General features: G+C 41.0%; 2 protein-coding genes across 2 annotated transcripts; one reads left to right on the top strand and one right to left on the bottom strand.

The window, feature by feature from the left end:
- Positions 1-1,218: 1,218 nt before the first annotated feature.
- Positions 1,219-3,476, bottom strand: DNAJC30 (DnaJ heat shock protein family (Hsp40) member C30). The gene is given in 2 exon segments (XM_072138067.1): positions 1,219-3,440; positions 3,443-3,476. Coding segments are annotated over 2 exon segments (567 nt in total). The 3' UTR covers positions 1,219-2,907.
- Positions 3,477-3,986: 510 nt separating this feature from the next.
- On the top strand, positions 3,987-16,009 carry BUD23 (BUD23 rRNA methyltransferase and ribosome maturation factor). The gene is made up of 12 exons (XM_072138066.1): positions 3,987-4,164; positions 5,010-5,047; positions 5,733-5,828; positions 8,395-8,477; positions 8,567-8,663; positions 8,765-8,861; positions 9,697-9,747; positions 12,397-12,482; positions 12,567-12,612; positions 14,442-14,503; positions 15,359-15,448; positions 15,742-16,009. Exons 1-12 carry the CDS (start codon positions 4,117-4,119, stop codon positions 15,794-15,796), a joined length of 849 nt encoding a protein of 282 aa, XP_071994167.1. The 5' UTR covers positions 3,987-4,116; the 3' UTR covers positions 15,797-16,009.
- Positions 16,010-17,256: the final 1,247 nt, after the last annotated feature.

Genomic DNA, 17,256 nt, shown 5'->3' with positions numbered 1-17,256 from the left:
GTGTCAGTCAGGTCTGCGCAGTAGATTGGTTGATGTAACTCTTTATGATCCTCTGATATATACAAATAAATCCTGTTTCTCTCTCACTTTGATTTCCAATCATATCTGTATCCTACAGACATCTCCCCCTAGTATGAGCCTGCACTGTGTGAGGAGTTTCTTCTCAGCAGCAGTCTGACCCTCTCATTTCTTCTAATTGCTGCCCAGCAGTTTTCAGTTACTGCTCTTCACTCATTAACTAATTAGTATGGTTAATGATCTGTGCACTTTAGGGAAAGGTTTCTGCAAATAGCCATTATTCTATCCTATTGTATAGAGCCTGGAAGTAAGAGCTCTCCTTATCGAGACTTATAGCCATTGATTCTCCAATAGGGGATTCTGGGAAATATGTATTTAAGTTTTCAGGGATGAGATAAGGAGCTACCTTGTAAGTAAGGCCTTACCATCAAGCATGACCTCCAGGAAGCCTAATATATGAAATGATTTGTTAGATAAAAGCCAATACAGTATATATCTAGAAGGAACAGAATCCCCACTGTAGGCAGTGGTGTTTTGACCTGGTTGTGTCTCTTCAGTACAGTGTAGGGAACTGCTTTGACTGAGTGAGGGGGTTTTGGCTAGTGTTAGGTAGTAAGAGTTCGCCTTATGAAGTATTGCTGCAAGTTCTACCTCAGTTGTTCTTCTCTGGTCATGCAGCACAACATTCAGACCCCTTTCACATTAATATCCATATTTCGGCAGCATTTCCCGGTCTGATTGATATTCATATGAACACAATAGAGTTGTACTTCTGTGAGCTCCAGAAGTATTATATGATGCTGCATACAGCGTAGTGCAGATGTGTGTCCTGTATTTTTAGACCCAATCACGTTTGTCAGAAGGATTCCTCATCTTTACAACCTTTCTTTCGGACATTTACATTGTAAATATTGAAGAAAGTGTTTAGGGCGCTTTATAAATGTGCCAATACTGTAATTACTGAAAGAAAGGACCTTTATATAAGCTATTAATTCAGCCGATGTGTTAGCAGGAGATTTTTTTTTACCCATTCTCATTTCCTGTGTACACGAGTGTTTTATGGCAACCAAAACCATTTACCATAACAGTTTATTTGGCATTAAAATAACATTAAAAAAATCCTTAGCAGCAATGAAAGCAGATGTGGAGATGTTAGGCACTTGGGAGCACAATGAAAGAAATAAACAACGGAAAGAGATAGATCTTCCATATTCCCTTTTATGTACAAGGCTTTGTTCGCATTACTGTACATTTTCTGTAATATTTACAATCTGGAGAAATACAATAAATACTATAAAGTGCGGTGGTCCTGTGCTCAGGAGAAAGGCACTGATCTTTACAGTCACAGGGTCACGTGGCTTACGAGGATTGGCTTTATAAACAGAATTCAGAAGTCATTTACTTGTATCATACAGACTGTAAACATTCTTACAGCACCATAAATATTCACCTCTGTACTATAACCAGATAAGTCTATTACATCTCAAGGTTGTGGAGCTACTTGTACCACCCGACTTCACTGCTATGACGTGACACTTTGATGCAGTGTCCTCCCTGCTATAGTTCTAAGGGCCCCACAGAAGGTTATGTAAAATCTTAGGATTGTGATTTTGACAAAGTTTCCATAGAATACAGTCACTTGCATCTTTTTCACCCACAGGAAAACATTTCAGTACATTTTTTAGGCAGAAATGAACTCTCATTCTAGCTCATAGGGACCTACTAAATCCTTGAATGCCTCCATTTTCACATATTTAGTTCTGTAATACCAAGAAGCACCCAGTATGGCAGCACATGGCACGATCTACAGCCAACAAAAGCTCAGCATACGCGATTGAGCCATTTCCAATTCTACTTTTGGAAGATGCTACATATAAAGGGAAATTTATCACGGCTTCTATGCCAGTTTTCTGGCATGGCAGCAGTGAAAAAAAAATCTTGCGCAGTGCAAGAATTTGCTATTAAAATAGGAAATACGCCACCTCCACGCTATGTGGGTGTAGAGAGGAGCGACAGACAGTTGAGGGGACGGGCACGGGGGGTTCCTGTCCCGTGCCTGCATTCTTCTGAAATTTTGCTGGTTACTATGTTTTACGGCTGTGGATTTAGTGTTTCTCTGCTCCACTATGGGAACGAAAAAACAAAAAGCAAACAGGGCAAAAGTGGCTTCACAGATCTTCTGAATACATTGGAGTCACCTTCTGCAAAACAATGATAGTGTTAGTTACCAGAGATCACCCAAACAAGGCTTGGAACTCTTCTACTTAACCAGGTAAAATTCTGCCTCTCTCAATATGCCTATTGCACTATTGTGTCTGATTTTTGACAGCCCGTCACAGATGTGCACATAGCCCAATTCTGTGTTCTGCGTTGAACGTTCACCTGCACTTCCCCTCTTAATGATGGCACTAGCGGGCTCCAAACTGAAGGTTAAAGTTGTCACGGAGAGGGGAAATGGGGGCAGGCGAGCATTCAGTGACAAAGAATCGGGCGGTTTTCAGCTGAACGCAGAGATCCTGAGTAACTACATCTCTTAGGTACTAGTGGCTTCAATGGGGAGAAAAACATGGACTTCTTGGTTATAACCATCATCCCTGATATGTGTGGACTGTTCACTTCCTCTTGATGCAGAAATCTCCCTCATATTACACATGGATTGGATATAAAATGATGGATTGTTTGGGGTCTTAACATTTCTGACAATGAGGGTTCCCAGTCTCCATAATGAGCAGAGGAGAGGCATCATAAGGCGGTCTCCATCCATTATAACGAATGGGACACATTCCAGTGCACTCATGACTACGATAGGAAAACCGGTTTAAAGTTAGGGGATCAACCGCTTCCACGAAGTTACCACTTGACTATAGACACTCATCACAGTGACAGTCTTTAACGTATTGAGAGGAGCATAACAGCGGCGGACAGTAACAGCAGGATGGCGGACACCTCTCCCAGCTTATTAAAGCGGTCAGACATTCCCTTCTCCTGCTTCTGCTTCTTTATATGCTCCCGCCGTTCTTTCCACATCTGTTCGCGAGCCAACTGTTCCCCGTAATGCGCCTGGTAGAAGGCGTCAAAATCAAACATCTGCCTGGCGGGGGTGGCGGAGGAGGACGAAGTGGAGGCCTCTCTCTTGGCGCCTCCTTCTTTACGTGAAGGGCTCTTCCCGCTTGGTTTGCTGGCGGAGCGGACGTCTTCGTGGCTGAGGATGCCGCGGTCGTACTTCTTCCTCAGGCTGACGCTGCCCAGTATGTGATAGGCTTCAGTCACCTGCCCAAAATGCCTGGTGGCGTCCTCGTTTCCGGAGTTGCGGTCGGGGTGATAGCGGAAGGTCTGCTTGTAGTAGGCCGTCTTGATCTGGGACTGGGTGGCATTGCCTGACACCTCCAAAATATCGTAGTATGCGGTGCGGCTCTTATACAGGGGGGACCCCGAGTCCTCAGCACCATTGGGGCCATTTCTGCGGTTGCCATTTTGGTGATAGGAGTTTCTCGATCCCGTCCATTGGGAATACAGACGAAACTCTTGTCTGCTGCTCATCTGTCTGCCCACAGTCCGTCCCCTGCTGGTTCCTGAGGGCCACAATGCATAGAACCGCAGGTCACTGCCAGCTTCATTGGCTGCCGCTGCACTCGATATCTCCAATGGAAGCACCAAAGAAACGCCATGTTTGCCACCACAAAGAATCCTTTCCTCGAGCAGCTGCGGCCGCGCTTTACTCCGTAACAACCTTAAGCTGACCTCCGCCATATCTACCGAAGCGGAGACCGGCACTGTTACAGCCTAACACGTGACACGCTGCAGAGGCGGGCCGGTAAAGCGTCAGAGTCGTGAACTGTAATGTCAGTGGCTGTCTGACGTGTCAATCAACTTATCTAACCAATGACAGTATTCGTCGCCCAAACGAGGCTTGGAACTACTATGAACGCCGTAGCCATTTTGTTGAAGACCTCTAGTAATTGAATGGCTCCTTCAGTGCAGACACATTTGTAGTATCAATGTCGGCCTCTGGTGGGAGGAATTGAAGGAACCTGAAAATGACGTAATTTGTGTGCGGCGCATGCTTCACGTGTGGAAACGACCGGAGGAGCTAAAATCATGGCTGGGAGTGTGAAGAGACCGGAGCGGACTGGACCTGCAGATCTGGTGAGGGTTGTCATTTTCTGTGTAGATGATATCATTGCAGTTATCTGTGCAGGTTCTGCTCTCAAACAGATGGCGGCTCTGCTGGGGAGCCATGGCCCTCACACAAGTTATTGAAGAATTCACTGTTACCTCTGCAGCGGTGTAGTTACACACTTCACATCATACCACGATCAGCTATGTGGAAGAATACTTTTTTTTTCTTTTTTTATAATTCATAAGAGTAATATGATACACTGACTGGCCTGCACTTGGCTGTGTAAATTTTGGCTTAAAGGAAATCTACCATTTCATTGTGTGCATTATGAAGAAAACAGCAGGCACACATCTTGTTTAATCCCTGAGCTGAGTGGTTTTGCTGAAAAAAACAAATATAACATTCAGGACCATGGGAAAGCTTCATTGCTTCAACCTGCCGTTGTTAAACATATTACACAGAGTTTTCTGAACTGTCCAGACAGGACTAATCAATCTGAGCTGGATCACTCATAAACAGCAGCTGGGTGATCTTGCAGTGATTGATTACATCATCCTCCAGAGCACTGCATACCGCACTGAGCCAGGCACAGAAGCGGCAAAGCTTCATTATCATAATTATATACTCCACTCAGCACAGGGATTAAACAAGATATGTTGCTGCATCCGTGTAGCTTCAGCATTCTCATGTTATGCTTGGTTCATAATGCATCAAATGGTAGATTTCTTTTAAGCTGTTTGTCATTCCAACATCTTGTTCCAATGCATTAATCAGTAGGAGTATAATAATCATGTATTATGTATCTTCTCCTGTGCATCTCATGTTTTCCTTTAATTTAAAAATATCTATCTCCCTTGTATATTCCTCATAGTTCTACAATGAGGCTGAAGCCAGGAAATACACACAGAAGTAAGGACGACTCTTTGCTTATATATGTTGTATTTGTGGGGGGATAAACATATATGGAAAAAAAAGTAGAAAGAAGCAAGAATTACAGGGATTCCCCAGGGCCAGCTCAGGACTTAGACCAGATCCATTTATTAAATAAGATAAAACAACAGCATTGCAAGGATTTTGGTGTTCTCGGCAACCTATTGGCTCACAGGGATAGGAGCCTATCTCAAGCCATAACGTTCCTGTGGGCACTGGGTGAATAAAGGAGTTTAAAGGGGTTCTCCAGCCACATACAAGTTAAATTCATGACCAAGAATAGCGGCTAACTTGCTGATCAGTGGGGGCCTCAATGATACGGATCACGAAAAAGGGGTTCTGTTGTTCCTCCGTGGTAGCCCGAGGTGACAGACAGGGCGTCGTAATTTGCAATCTCCATAAGCGCCTTAGAGCTGAATAGAGCAGCCGCCGCATGTACGACCGGGTGCTCTCTTCATCTTGGGCTACGACGGTGGTACAACGGACCTCTATTCCCGTGACCCATGGGGGTCTCTTCACTGAGATGGTGGCTAACTTGTATGTAGCTGGAGAACTCCTTCAACTTTGGTTACTGAAATTTTTGGAGTGCTGCTCTGTGTGTGTATATAAATATTTCATGAAATATTTGTGACAAAACCTGAAAACCTCTTGCTTTACCTTGCAGCTCCCGTATTATAGAGATTCAGTCACAAATGTCGGAGCGAGCGGTGGAGCTGCTGTGCTTACCTGAGGATCAGCCCTGCTACCTCCTTGATGTTGGGTAGGTTGCAGGACATTGCATATACGTTAATCTGCTATAACATTATGATGATCGTATGACCACAATGGTCAAGGGTTTGAATGTTCCTTATATTTAGCAGCAAGTGAACTCTGGGCAGGGTTATCCAAATAACGCATTATATGTTACTCTTAATGTACTTCTTGAAGTCAGCTTGTCTCTCAAATTCTCCAGCTCTCAATCGGATCCTTAATCTTCAGGATGGACTGGAAATATGAGGCCTGTTTGTAGAAGCCCCACATTGGAATTTACAGGAAGCATGATAAACCAGGGACACTCATAGGTCCACGCACCCTGATTATGGTAACCTTCTTATATTTGTTATACATGGCTTCCTTCTTTTTAATATCATTATGTTTCTGAGCCAAGCCAAAAAGTTAGCACAAAATTCAGTCGTGTCATTTGTTCGTAAATTTATGCGAACCCACTCTATTAACCCTTAACAACACCTTAGAAAAGCACGAGTGAAATCTGGTTCATAGAAATCTCATTATACCGTTTAGTTAAAATTTAATTCATTTTATTTAATCATTACACTTATTTAAAAACAACAGTATGACAATATGATTTGTGAAATACAAGCAAAAGTTAAATTATCCTCGGGAGTTCCACTGAGGCGTCCACACTCCACAGAAACACAGGAATATATCCAGGTTGCTGTCCACATATAAACTAGTCAAAAAGGTATTATAAAGTGCCAGTGCCCTGATATCCATACATAAATTTGTCACAAGAAGTGACCCCCTGAAGAAGCGGCAACGCGAAACGCGCGTCGGGGTATCAGCGCCCACACCAAACAGAACATGGGTAAGCCAGTTTCGCCATTTTCATACAAACATAAAAAGGGCACATAAGACTTAAAACTTTAGCCACATACTTATGTCAGGTTGTACTGCTATTTACTGTTGCACTGGCACTTTACAATACTTCTTGTGACAAATTTATGTATGGATATCAGGGCACTGGCACTTTATAATACCTTTTTGACTAGTTTATATGTGGACAGCAACCTGGATATATTCCTGTGTTTCTGTGGAGTGTGGACGCCTCAGTGGAACTCCCGAGGATAATTTAACTTTTGCTTGTATTTCACAAATCATATTGTCATACTGTTGTTTTTAAATAAGTGTAATGATTAAATAAAATGAATTAAATTTTAACTAAACGGTATAATGAGATTTCTATGAACCAGATTTCACTCATGTGCTTTTCTAAGGTGTTGTTAATGTTTCTGAGCCAGAAGGACTCTTTGGGGTGTTATCAGCACACCTCCTTGCTGTAGAATCACTGGCTGTTAGTGTCTCGCACTCCCACTCCCTCTGCCTGATGTTATCTCAGCAGAAGAAGTTTCGGCACACAGTAGGAGAGCTCCTGTACAGTGTAACTGTACCTGAGTGAGGTTGCACCCCCCACCCGCCCCACACCACCTTGTTCAAATCAGACAAAATTGGTGTCAAATGTTTGTACTGGTTTCTGCAGCAGAAATTTTAATTTGATATATAAATATCTTAAGAACAATAGTAGCACAAATTAAAATCTCTGCTGCAGAAACCACTCAGAGGTTAACCTGCCTCCCACGTTACCCAAATTAAACAAAACTGGTGCCAGTCAATTGTGTTACATTTGTGCTGCTCAAGTTTTTGTTTGTGCTGCTTTTGTTTTGAAGATATTAACGAAATTATAAAGGTCAAAAGGTCAGTCAACTCCCCCCCCCCCCCACAATAACATAATAGAAAAAACTGATGTCAAGTCCGCAGAAAAAATTGTAGTTTATGCTACTATCATTTTTATGTATTGATAATTTTTTCCAGAAGTAAGTAGTTTTTTTCCTTTAAAAGTACAATGTGTTTGCTACCACCCCTGGTGATCAAACCAGAGAAGTGTCACTAGGGTTGTTTTTTTTTTTTTTTTAACAGTTCATCCTAAACACCTTAACTCATCTAAACATACCTTAAATGTTTGCAGCACAAACGAAATTTTTGCTGCACAAATGTTTGACAGTTTTGTTTCGGTTAATGTGTGTTTGTGGGGGGCTGATCGACCTTTTCGTTAACACAATTTTGTTAATATCTTCAAAACAAAAGCAGCACAAAGAAAACATGGCAGCAGTTTTGTTTACTTTGGGTAATGTGCTTTGGCTGGTTGACCTCTGGAAACTTTTTTTAATATCTTAAAAACGATGGCGTAGCACAAACGTTTGACACCAATTTTGTTTGATTTGAACAAGGTGAGGGGGCCAACTTCACTCAGATACAAACAGCCTGTTATCAGAGGGTCTCTGATAACGCTGACCAGAGCCCTTCAGGCTCATTAGCATAAAGTAGGTTTTAGAAGGATGGAGGCCATGGATAACGATTATAGGAAGATTACCACAGTCACGGTGCCTGGATCCATGAGTAAGTGTCCCTGGTTTATCATGATGGATTTTGATTATATATATATATATATATATATAATATATAATTTGTTTTTTTTGTTTTTTTTTTTTTTTTGTTGTATTTTCTAGCTTCTGTGTAGATCTTCTTTACACTTTTTTTTTCTTTTGTAGCTGTGGGTCTGGTCTGAGTGGCGACTACATATCTGAAGAGGGGCATCACTGGGTGGGCATTGATATCAGCACTGCAATGCTGGGTAAGTTGATTTAGTTTCAGATGCAATTGATCATGAGATTGCACTTTTTCTATCTCCTCTAATAATCTCTCCTCTTATTTCCTCTATAGATGTGGCATTAGAGCGTGAGGTAGAGGGAGACTTGATCCTTGGGGATATGGGGCAAGGTATTCCATTCCGACCGGGAACGTTTGATGGCTGTATCAGGTAAATGACATGGAGCGAAACAACTATAACTACTAAAGATTGTAGAATTAATAGTTGTGCACAAATGTAAACATTCTAGTAATGGATTGTCTTCCTGCTAGTATTTCTGCTCTGCAGTGGCTTTGTAATGCTGATAAGAAGATACATAACCCTCCTCGAAGGATCTTCCACTTCTTCTCTACTCTTTACTCCTCATTGGTGAGTATACTTTGGTAGTTCACATTCACCTATTTACCATGTGTATTGTACTAAATACAGTTCTGTGTGTTGCCCTGACATTACAGGGATCCAAGCACAGAACAGATCTGCGTTGGTAAATTTACTATGGGCATTAGATTCTCAAAGGGAACCTGTCACCAGATTTTACAATATGAAAGTACTAGTCCTCTCAGGTAGGGCATGAAATGCCCTTTCTGGAATTCTTTCATTTATGTAACACCTCACCTGTTTACAAAAAAAATTCACTACAACATCATGTAAAAATGATGAGATGAGTCAATTTTAGAGGATGCAGGGGGAGAGTCAATTCAGTATTTGGTTTCTAATAGTTGGAAATGGATACTGCAGATGTCTTTAATTGCCTTTTATCTCCTGTGCGGTACCTGAGGGGTCTGGTAGTTTAATTGGGATAAAAGCTGGGTAAAGGTTGCCTGGGTTTTCAGATTCTATAACCTTTTGAGGACGCAGCCCATTTACATTTTTAATTTCTGACCTTTTATTTTTAATGATCACAAACCTATACAAAGGGCCTTTTATCTATCGGAAAAACTGTAGTGCCACCATTTAGTATTCCATGAAATGTACCGGGAAGCTGGAAATAAATTCCTAAAACGCTGTGGTTGGAACAGCTCATGAGCCCTAATGGAGAAAGGCAAATGGTTTCAGTGCATAGTGAGACCTAAAAATAACATGTGGGTTGTATTACTTTTAATTTTCATTAGGTTTGTGTAAATTTTTTTAAAGTAATTTTGGATTGTTATAAGTTTATGAACGGCAACAGATCAAGTTCACCTGATTATTTTATTGCTTTCAGGCTCGGGGCGCACGTGCAGTTCTTCAGCTGTATCCTGAGAATGCGGAGCAGGTGGGGACATTATGTCATCACACACTTAGGCTACGTTACGGATTGTCATGCATGGCTTTTATGTATATGTAAGGGAACCAGCCTAATGTTTTGTATCCAATATTGATGCACACTAGGTTACCAGGGCTATAGCGCCAACCAGAGTAGAAATATTTACAGATGAAGAAGGTATAAAGCTTTAACTTTTAATTGCTAATTATTAAAATTTTAAGTTGGAGGGAACCTTTCGAGGTGATTTGGAACACCAAACCATCCACAGGCCCTTATGGACTGGTGGGTTAGTGTCACAACCACCAGTTACTGCCACGGTTGGCGCCTGCACCGATTGCAAAAGTTTACCTGTCGAACCCAACCACAACACCCAACATCCCTGCCAACGGAGCGCTGCCCACATGACGTCATCAGATGGTGCGGATTGTTTGCCATGGCAGCCCACAGTCTCAGATTCTTGTAGGCTTGTATAATGATCTCTAATAGCCAGCTAATGTCTGGCTATTAGAAATCATCAGTAAAATTGCTATATACTGCATACAGTAATATTGCTGTATATAGTATGAATAATCAGACATGACAGGGTTAACCCCTTCCCGCCGCGGCCCTTTTTCGATTTTGCGTTTTCATTTTTCACTCCCCACATTCAAAAATCTGTAACAATAGTGGAAGGGAAAGGGCGCTCCTATGGTGTAGTATCCTCTGGTAAATTTTAAGATGGGTAATAGTGAAACTTCTCACCTGGTGGAGTTGTGCTGACAGGCACAACTCTGAGTCGCGTTTAGTGGTTTTTTCCGTTAGCGTCTCCCTGCAGCCACGCTCTCGGGGTTGATCCTTTTCTGTGGGAAGAAACTCCAAAGGACAGAAACTATTTTTTCAGATTGCGCATCTATGATGCATGATGAGCATTTGCACGGCGCTGGAAGGGTCTACTTGAACATGAACCAGAGGAAGCGCTCGGTTCGAGCGCGAAACGCGTAGTTCTCTTTTAAACAAATTATATATATTTTTTATGTTTATTTTTAACCTGTTACTACCATATTAGAATACCAATAAAAATTGGATTTTTTTAAAAAAGTAGACCCAGCCTTCCAGCGCCGTGCAAACGCTCATCATGCATCATAGATGCGCAATCTGAAAAAATAGATTCAAAAATCTAACTTTTTTATTTTTTCCATGTACAGAGCTGTGTGATGGCTTATTTTCTGCATAACAAATTACACTTCAAAATGGTGGCATTTAATAATCCATGCAGTGTACTGGGAATTGGGAAAAAAATTCCAAATGCAGTGAAATTGGCAAAAAAACCCCGCATTTGTGCCGTATTCTTGTGGGCTTGGATTTTACGGATTTCACTGTGCACCCCAAATTACATGTCTACTTTATTCTTTGGGTCGGTACGATTACGGGGATAACACATTTATATAGGTTTTATAATGTTTTCATACATTTAAAAAAAATTAAAACCTGTACAAAAAAATTTTTTGGGGGGGATTTTGCCATCTTCTGGCGCTAATAACTTTTTCATACTTTGGTGTACGGAGCTGTGGGTGGTGTCGTTTTTTTGATGACGTTTACAATGTTATCATTTTTAGGACTGTACGACCTTTTGATCACTTTTTATAGAATTTTTAAAGGCAAAAAAGTGCCATTTACGACTTTGGGCACGATTTTCCGTTATGGGGTTAAACGCAGTGAAAAACCGTTATATTTTGATAGATCAGGCATTTTTGGACGCGGCGATACCTAATGTGTTTATGATTTTTACTGTTTATTTATATTTATATCAATTCTAGGGAAAGGGGGGTGATTTGAATTTTTAGGTTTTTTATTATAATTTTTTTTATTAACTTTTTTTTTATTTTTACTATTTTTCAGACTCCCTACGGTACTTTAACCATAGGGTGTCTGTACGATCCTATCATATACTGCCATACTACTGTATGCAGTATATGGGGATTTTACTCCTCATACATTACAATGTGCTGACAGCACATTGTAATGAATGGGTTAACCCGAAGTAGCTTTGGGTCTTCGTGAGACCCGAAGCTACCATGGCGACGGATCGTCACGGGGAGCGACGATCCACGGAAAGATGGCAGCACCGATCGCGGGTGTTAGCGGTAAGCCTTTGCTGCAATATGCAGCAAAGACTTACCGGCTATGGAGAGGGCTTGGCCCGCGAGCCCTCTCCATGTACCGGGACCCGACATGTGACGTACTAGTAAAGAGGGGTTAAAGTAGAGGGTCTGAAATAATAGTAAAAAATAAATAAATAAATAAAGTAAAAGTTTAAATCCCCCCTCTTTCCCGAGAACACACATCATTTGGAGCACAGAATGAAAGTGGTCACAAGAAAATGCCACAATGTGTTTGTCAATTTTTTTTTCCAACTTTCCAGTAAATTGCATGGAATATAAATTGGCACCACTAAACAGTACAATTTGTATCGCAGATAACAAGCCGTCTCACATCTCTGTAAATGTTAAAATAAAACAATGATCTCTTTTGGAATGAGGGAATTAAAAAACAGAAATGCAAAAATGAGTAAAGGTTAACGATTGGAAAACACTGACTTCTGGCTCTCATGTCCTGTATGTGTGTGATTGTATAATGTCACCTTTCATGTTTATATATTTTTTTAATATATATTTATAGGTAGAGCTGATAACCGCACAGGCGATGAGGGCTGGGTTTAATGGTGGTATGGTAGTGGACTATCCCAACAGTACCAAAGCCAAGAAGTAAGTGAACTGTATTCCTGTTATGCAATTTACACAGATGTATATGTTATTCCAAATTATATTTATTTTATTTATTTTTTTTAGGTTTTTCTTGTGTCTTTTCGCAGGTGTTTCAGGAGTATTACCTAAGGTATGTTTTTCTTTAGAGATGTATAGGGTGTACATGACAAAATTTGAAAATATGTAGCGGAAATAGTGAAAATAAAACAATAGAACAACATTGCCTAGAGGATGTAATTAAAAAAAACATGGATTGGACCTTCCTTATTCATGGTGGGAGTATACTGTATTATAAAGTATTAAAACCCAACACCTACCCTAAAGTGTGCCTTTTGGGCATACCGACAGAACAGATGCAGGACACCTCTGCAACAAGAGGGCACTATATCAGGCACGTAAGGCGATTTTGTTCCATTGGATTAGGCATACACCTCTCACCCTTCGGGAATATAAGAATAGGATGAATAACATTATACGCTTGGAGTATGGAGTTTATTTGAAATGAAAAGCAATAAAAAAATTTGAGAGAATATGGGGTGGCTAGCTCAGCGAGGCCTTCCATCTGGAGCATTACTATCTATCAGACAGGGATTACCATATCTACTAGCTAGCACAAACACTAGGAACCCATAAGAAAATATTAATGGGTAGGAATCCAATGCTAACAATAGGTTTGGATCCAGGCTGACTTGATAATGGTTGTAAGGGGAGAGTAGGGAGGACACCGGACTGGGGGGGTGGGGGTGGCAAGGGGAGATAGCCGGCTGGGGGGCTTGGTTGATATGTTATGTAGCCTCTTTGTCACTATGTACCCATGATGTAAGTGGATAAATGTATGTGCTGTTTACATGTAATCTTATTGTTTCTGAAATAACACAAAATTATCAATAAAAATGTTTTGATCAAAAAAAACCAAAAAAACAAAACATTCCGAATGAACAACACTATGTATGGGCCAAAATTTCATCTAAAGAGTCCCCCCAATCATATCACAAAATAGAACCCACTCATAAATAGATAAGCAACCGCAAGAAAAAAACATGAGCAACTTGATTCAAAATAATGTAAAATGTCAGTACATCACTATCGATGACACATAAATTGTTGTATGCTCTAGATACAGGGTTCTGGAAAATTCCATATATGGTCCAACTGGGAATCATCACATTACTTAATGTATTTTTTAATATCAAACAAATAATTTCGCACCTCTCACTTCTTTTGTGGGGATATTGAGGAAACTATTTGTTTGATATAAAAAAATATCCCATGTGATGTTGGGACCATATATGGAATTTTCCAGAACCGTGTATTTAGAACTTTCAACAATTTGTGTCTTGAAAAGTCCTGAAAGTGGGTGGGGGTGGAAGGGATCAGTATCTTATTCCCTATAACAGTGATGGTGAACCTCTAAGAGACTGAGTGCCCAAACGACGATGAGTACCCACTTCTTTATTGCAAAGTGCCAACATGGCAATTTCAATAGTAACTTCTAGCTCCCCGCTCTGTCCTGATGACACTGATACAGTAGAAAAAAATTTGTGCATCATTTTAGCTTTTCCTTCAGGCTCCTCTGATCAGTAAGAAACACAGGGCCTCGATCTGTAGCTCTAATGGTCACCCAGCTGTGTCCACACCTCCTCTCCCCTCCAGTTGTCTCAGGTCCAGGATGGGTTTGAAAATAGAATGGAGCATGAAATGTCCTGGCTTTCCTTCCACTACAGGAGGAGGCCTTGAGTCTTTCCTAGCAAACTCTTGGCTAGGGTGACAGCCTGAGTGCCCACAGAGATTGCTATGAGTGCCAATTCTGGCACCCGTGCCATAGGTTCGCCACCAATGCCCTATAATATGCATTCCTTGGGCTACATCTATGATATTATGTTAGGCATGTGTAATACATTTATTTTAACTGTGACTAAATATTGAGAATGTTAAGCTGTGACTTTCACCTCTTCGTAGGGTCTGGGTGAGGAAGTGGTGGAACAGGGATCAAAACATCAGGCAACATTTACCAATGAAAGGTAAAGAAAATATATGTTGTAAAACAAAGGTGTCCTGTGTAGAAAGTAGAAATAACAATTCACAAAAACGACAATACACTACAAATCAAGGTGGAGAAGAATAAATATCCCATTATGGGCAATAAAAATATTGAAGGTGTTGTTCAATTGTTCTAAAAAATGAATAGCTGGTGGGGGGGATGCGGCTTTCCCTTGCTCCAGTGCCCCTGCTGTTCGTCAGAGCTGTGCCCATGTACTTGCTCCGACAACTTCCATGCCCACCCGTCTCCTGTCCCAGTACCTGATGCAGCAGTGGTACAGGAGACAGGCGGGCATGGAAGGCCATCTGAAAGTCAGTGGCCCTGATGGACACAGGGAGTGCTGCAGCAGGTGTATTTTTTTTTTTTTTAAACTCCATCCCCTGCTAGTTTTATAACTGTTGGACAACCCCTTTAAAAATCCCCCGTGACTCAATACCATGAGGCTCTGCCTTGGTTTATAACTGCGGTTGATGTAAACATAGCAAACACTTGTCCATAATTTAAATTACAGCTAGAATACTGTGCACAGTAGAATCTAGAACCTTCTAGCACTGACATCCTCGTGTATATAAGAAATGTAATGCGTTCTGCTGCTCTTGCTAGTTGTAGTGCTGCCTTCTCTATATCCTATGTAGTACCATGTACCTCTGATGGTGAGATGTCTGTCTGTACCTGCTGAAGGGGTATAACGTCCTCTCACAGCTTCCAAGACAGACAAAGAGTAAAAGAGGTTCCACGTCGTGCCTGCCCCCAAGGAGCTGCCGGCATGTTTTCCTTCCTCTCACATTTATTAATATAAGCCTTTTCCTAACGTAAACTATTTTATATAACCCAGGATGCGATTTAAAAACATGCGAGGAAAATCTGCAAAGAAAAGCAGAGACTGGATACTGGAGAAAAAGGAACGACGTAGACGTCAAGGAAAGTAAGTGAACGAACATGCAACCTGTCAGTATTGCGAGTGTCTGAAATTACTGAACAACATGACCAAGTACTGGGGTCCCCACTGATCAGATTGTTATCCTACTGTGAGCACCACATGAAACCTATACCATTTATTTTTTAAAGGGTTCAAGCCCTAGTTGTCTATGATCAAAAAAATTTCCCATAAGGATTAGAGCCTTGTCAGTACAGTCAGGAGCTGGATATTTACAAAGTGGCCTGTTCTTTGCTGTTACAGCCTTTTTGAGAATTGTTTTTTTTTTTTTGTCATTGCAGGGAAGTTCGGGCAGACACAAAGTACACAGGACGCAAAAGAAGAGTTCATTTTTAATTTCTTTCCAAAGATGTCTTCCTTGTGGGAAGAGCTTGCAGTGTGATGTGCACAATAGATGGTGACTTCTCTATTCTATGGACTTAAAGTGCCTTCCCTGTGTGTGGAGAGGAGGCTAAAGATACAACTATCCCGGATATCTGCACACAGATAATGTTATGTCAAGCTAAAACTATAGACTGGTTCTATAATTAAACTCTTATTTTATCTCCATGAGCCCTTTCTCATAATTCACAATACACTGTAATATCTGACTGCATGAGAAGAGGGCAAAAAAAAGTTATTAAAGATTTGTGTAGAAAGGTGACTTTTCTACAGTATAATACATGCCTGTATGTAGAAAGGGAAATAAGTGCACCAAATATTTCTACCACTAGGAGGCGTTTGAGGATATTCTGTGTTTCTAGATTGGAGATGGGAGTTAAAGGAAAATTTACAATATTAAAACAGAAAAATGCTCCAAGGCTGCTTAGTAAACTGGTGTTCTTTACTATATCCTTATTATTTTCCCAGGTGCAACTTCTTAGCTGAATTGCACATTTTTTAAATGTTGGCAAATATCATTATTAACCCAATAACTTCTGGCTGGCGTCTCTTATCGGTAGGTGGTGCAAGTTCTAAATCTGCAGCAATGTCTTTTGACATCTAGTACAGCTCTGCAAGTCATTGCTCTAGGGGAAAACGGAAAAACTAAATAAATGCAAAATCAAGAACTTATAGAGGGTAAATGTTTCCCTAGGGGTCTTTTATTCCCTGAAAAAAAAAAATGAAAAAGCACCAAGAAAGTGTTGTGTGAATGGGATGATACTTTACATATGTGGATGTAATGCTCTCTCTGTGTGACTACAATATTAGAGTCAGAGAATGTGTATAATAGAATGAGCTCCCTGGGACCTTATGGGGAGCAGGAGGAGAACTGGCTGTGTATGGAGACATACAGGTTCCATTTTTCTAAGCTGCTTCTGGTTTGAGCATAGACAGGGTCGTGTAATGAAGGTGCTACCTATGTCCAGATGGTGGGCAACTTAACTATGGTATCTTCTTGTAAGATGGGGGTCTGTCTGTTGGCCATGCATGGATGCACTTAGAAGATAAGTTGTCAGCAACTGGTAAAAACATCCGTCCTGCTTTGGCGTAAGCTTCTTGGTTCCTGCAAAGGGAATCATCAAAGCTATAGCATAAATTGACATGATGGATACTTCAATGCTTCCGGTTACTGTGGTTATCACCAGGGGGAAGGCCATTTTCGGTTCCAGATCAAGTTTGTAGAGGTATCGGGCAGATCAAGGTCTTCCATATCCAACTTACCCAGAGTCCTGACGTCTAACCTCACGAATAGCTCTGTGATGAATTACAACAGAGATTGTGAGATGGCCCTCTCGTTGACATGGGTTAAACGTCTTCCACATCCGCCTTACCCAGAGTGCTGATTTGCAACCTATTGAATTACAATGGAAATT

The sequence above is a fragment of the Engystomops pustulosus genome, chromosome 2 (assembly GCF_040894005.1).
Source record: "Engystomops pustulosus chromosome 2, aEngPut4.maternal, whole genome shotgun sequence".
Taxonomy (NCBI): Eukaryota; Metazoa; Chordata; class Amphibia; order Anura; family Leptodactylidae; genus Engystomops; species Engystomops pustulosus.
Note: the sequence above shows the minus strand (reverse complement) of the source record. Positions and strands in the feature narration are given on the sequence as shown.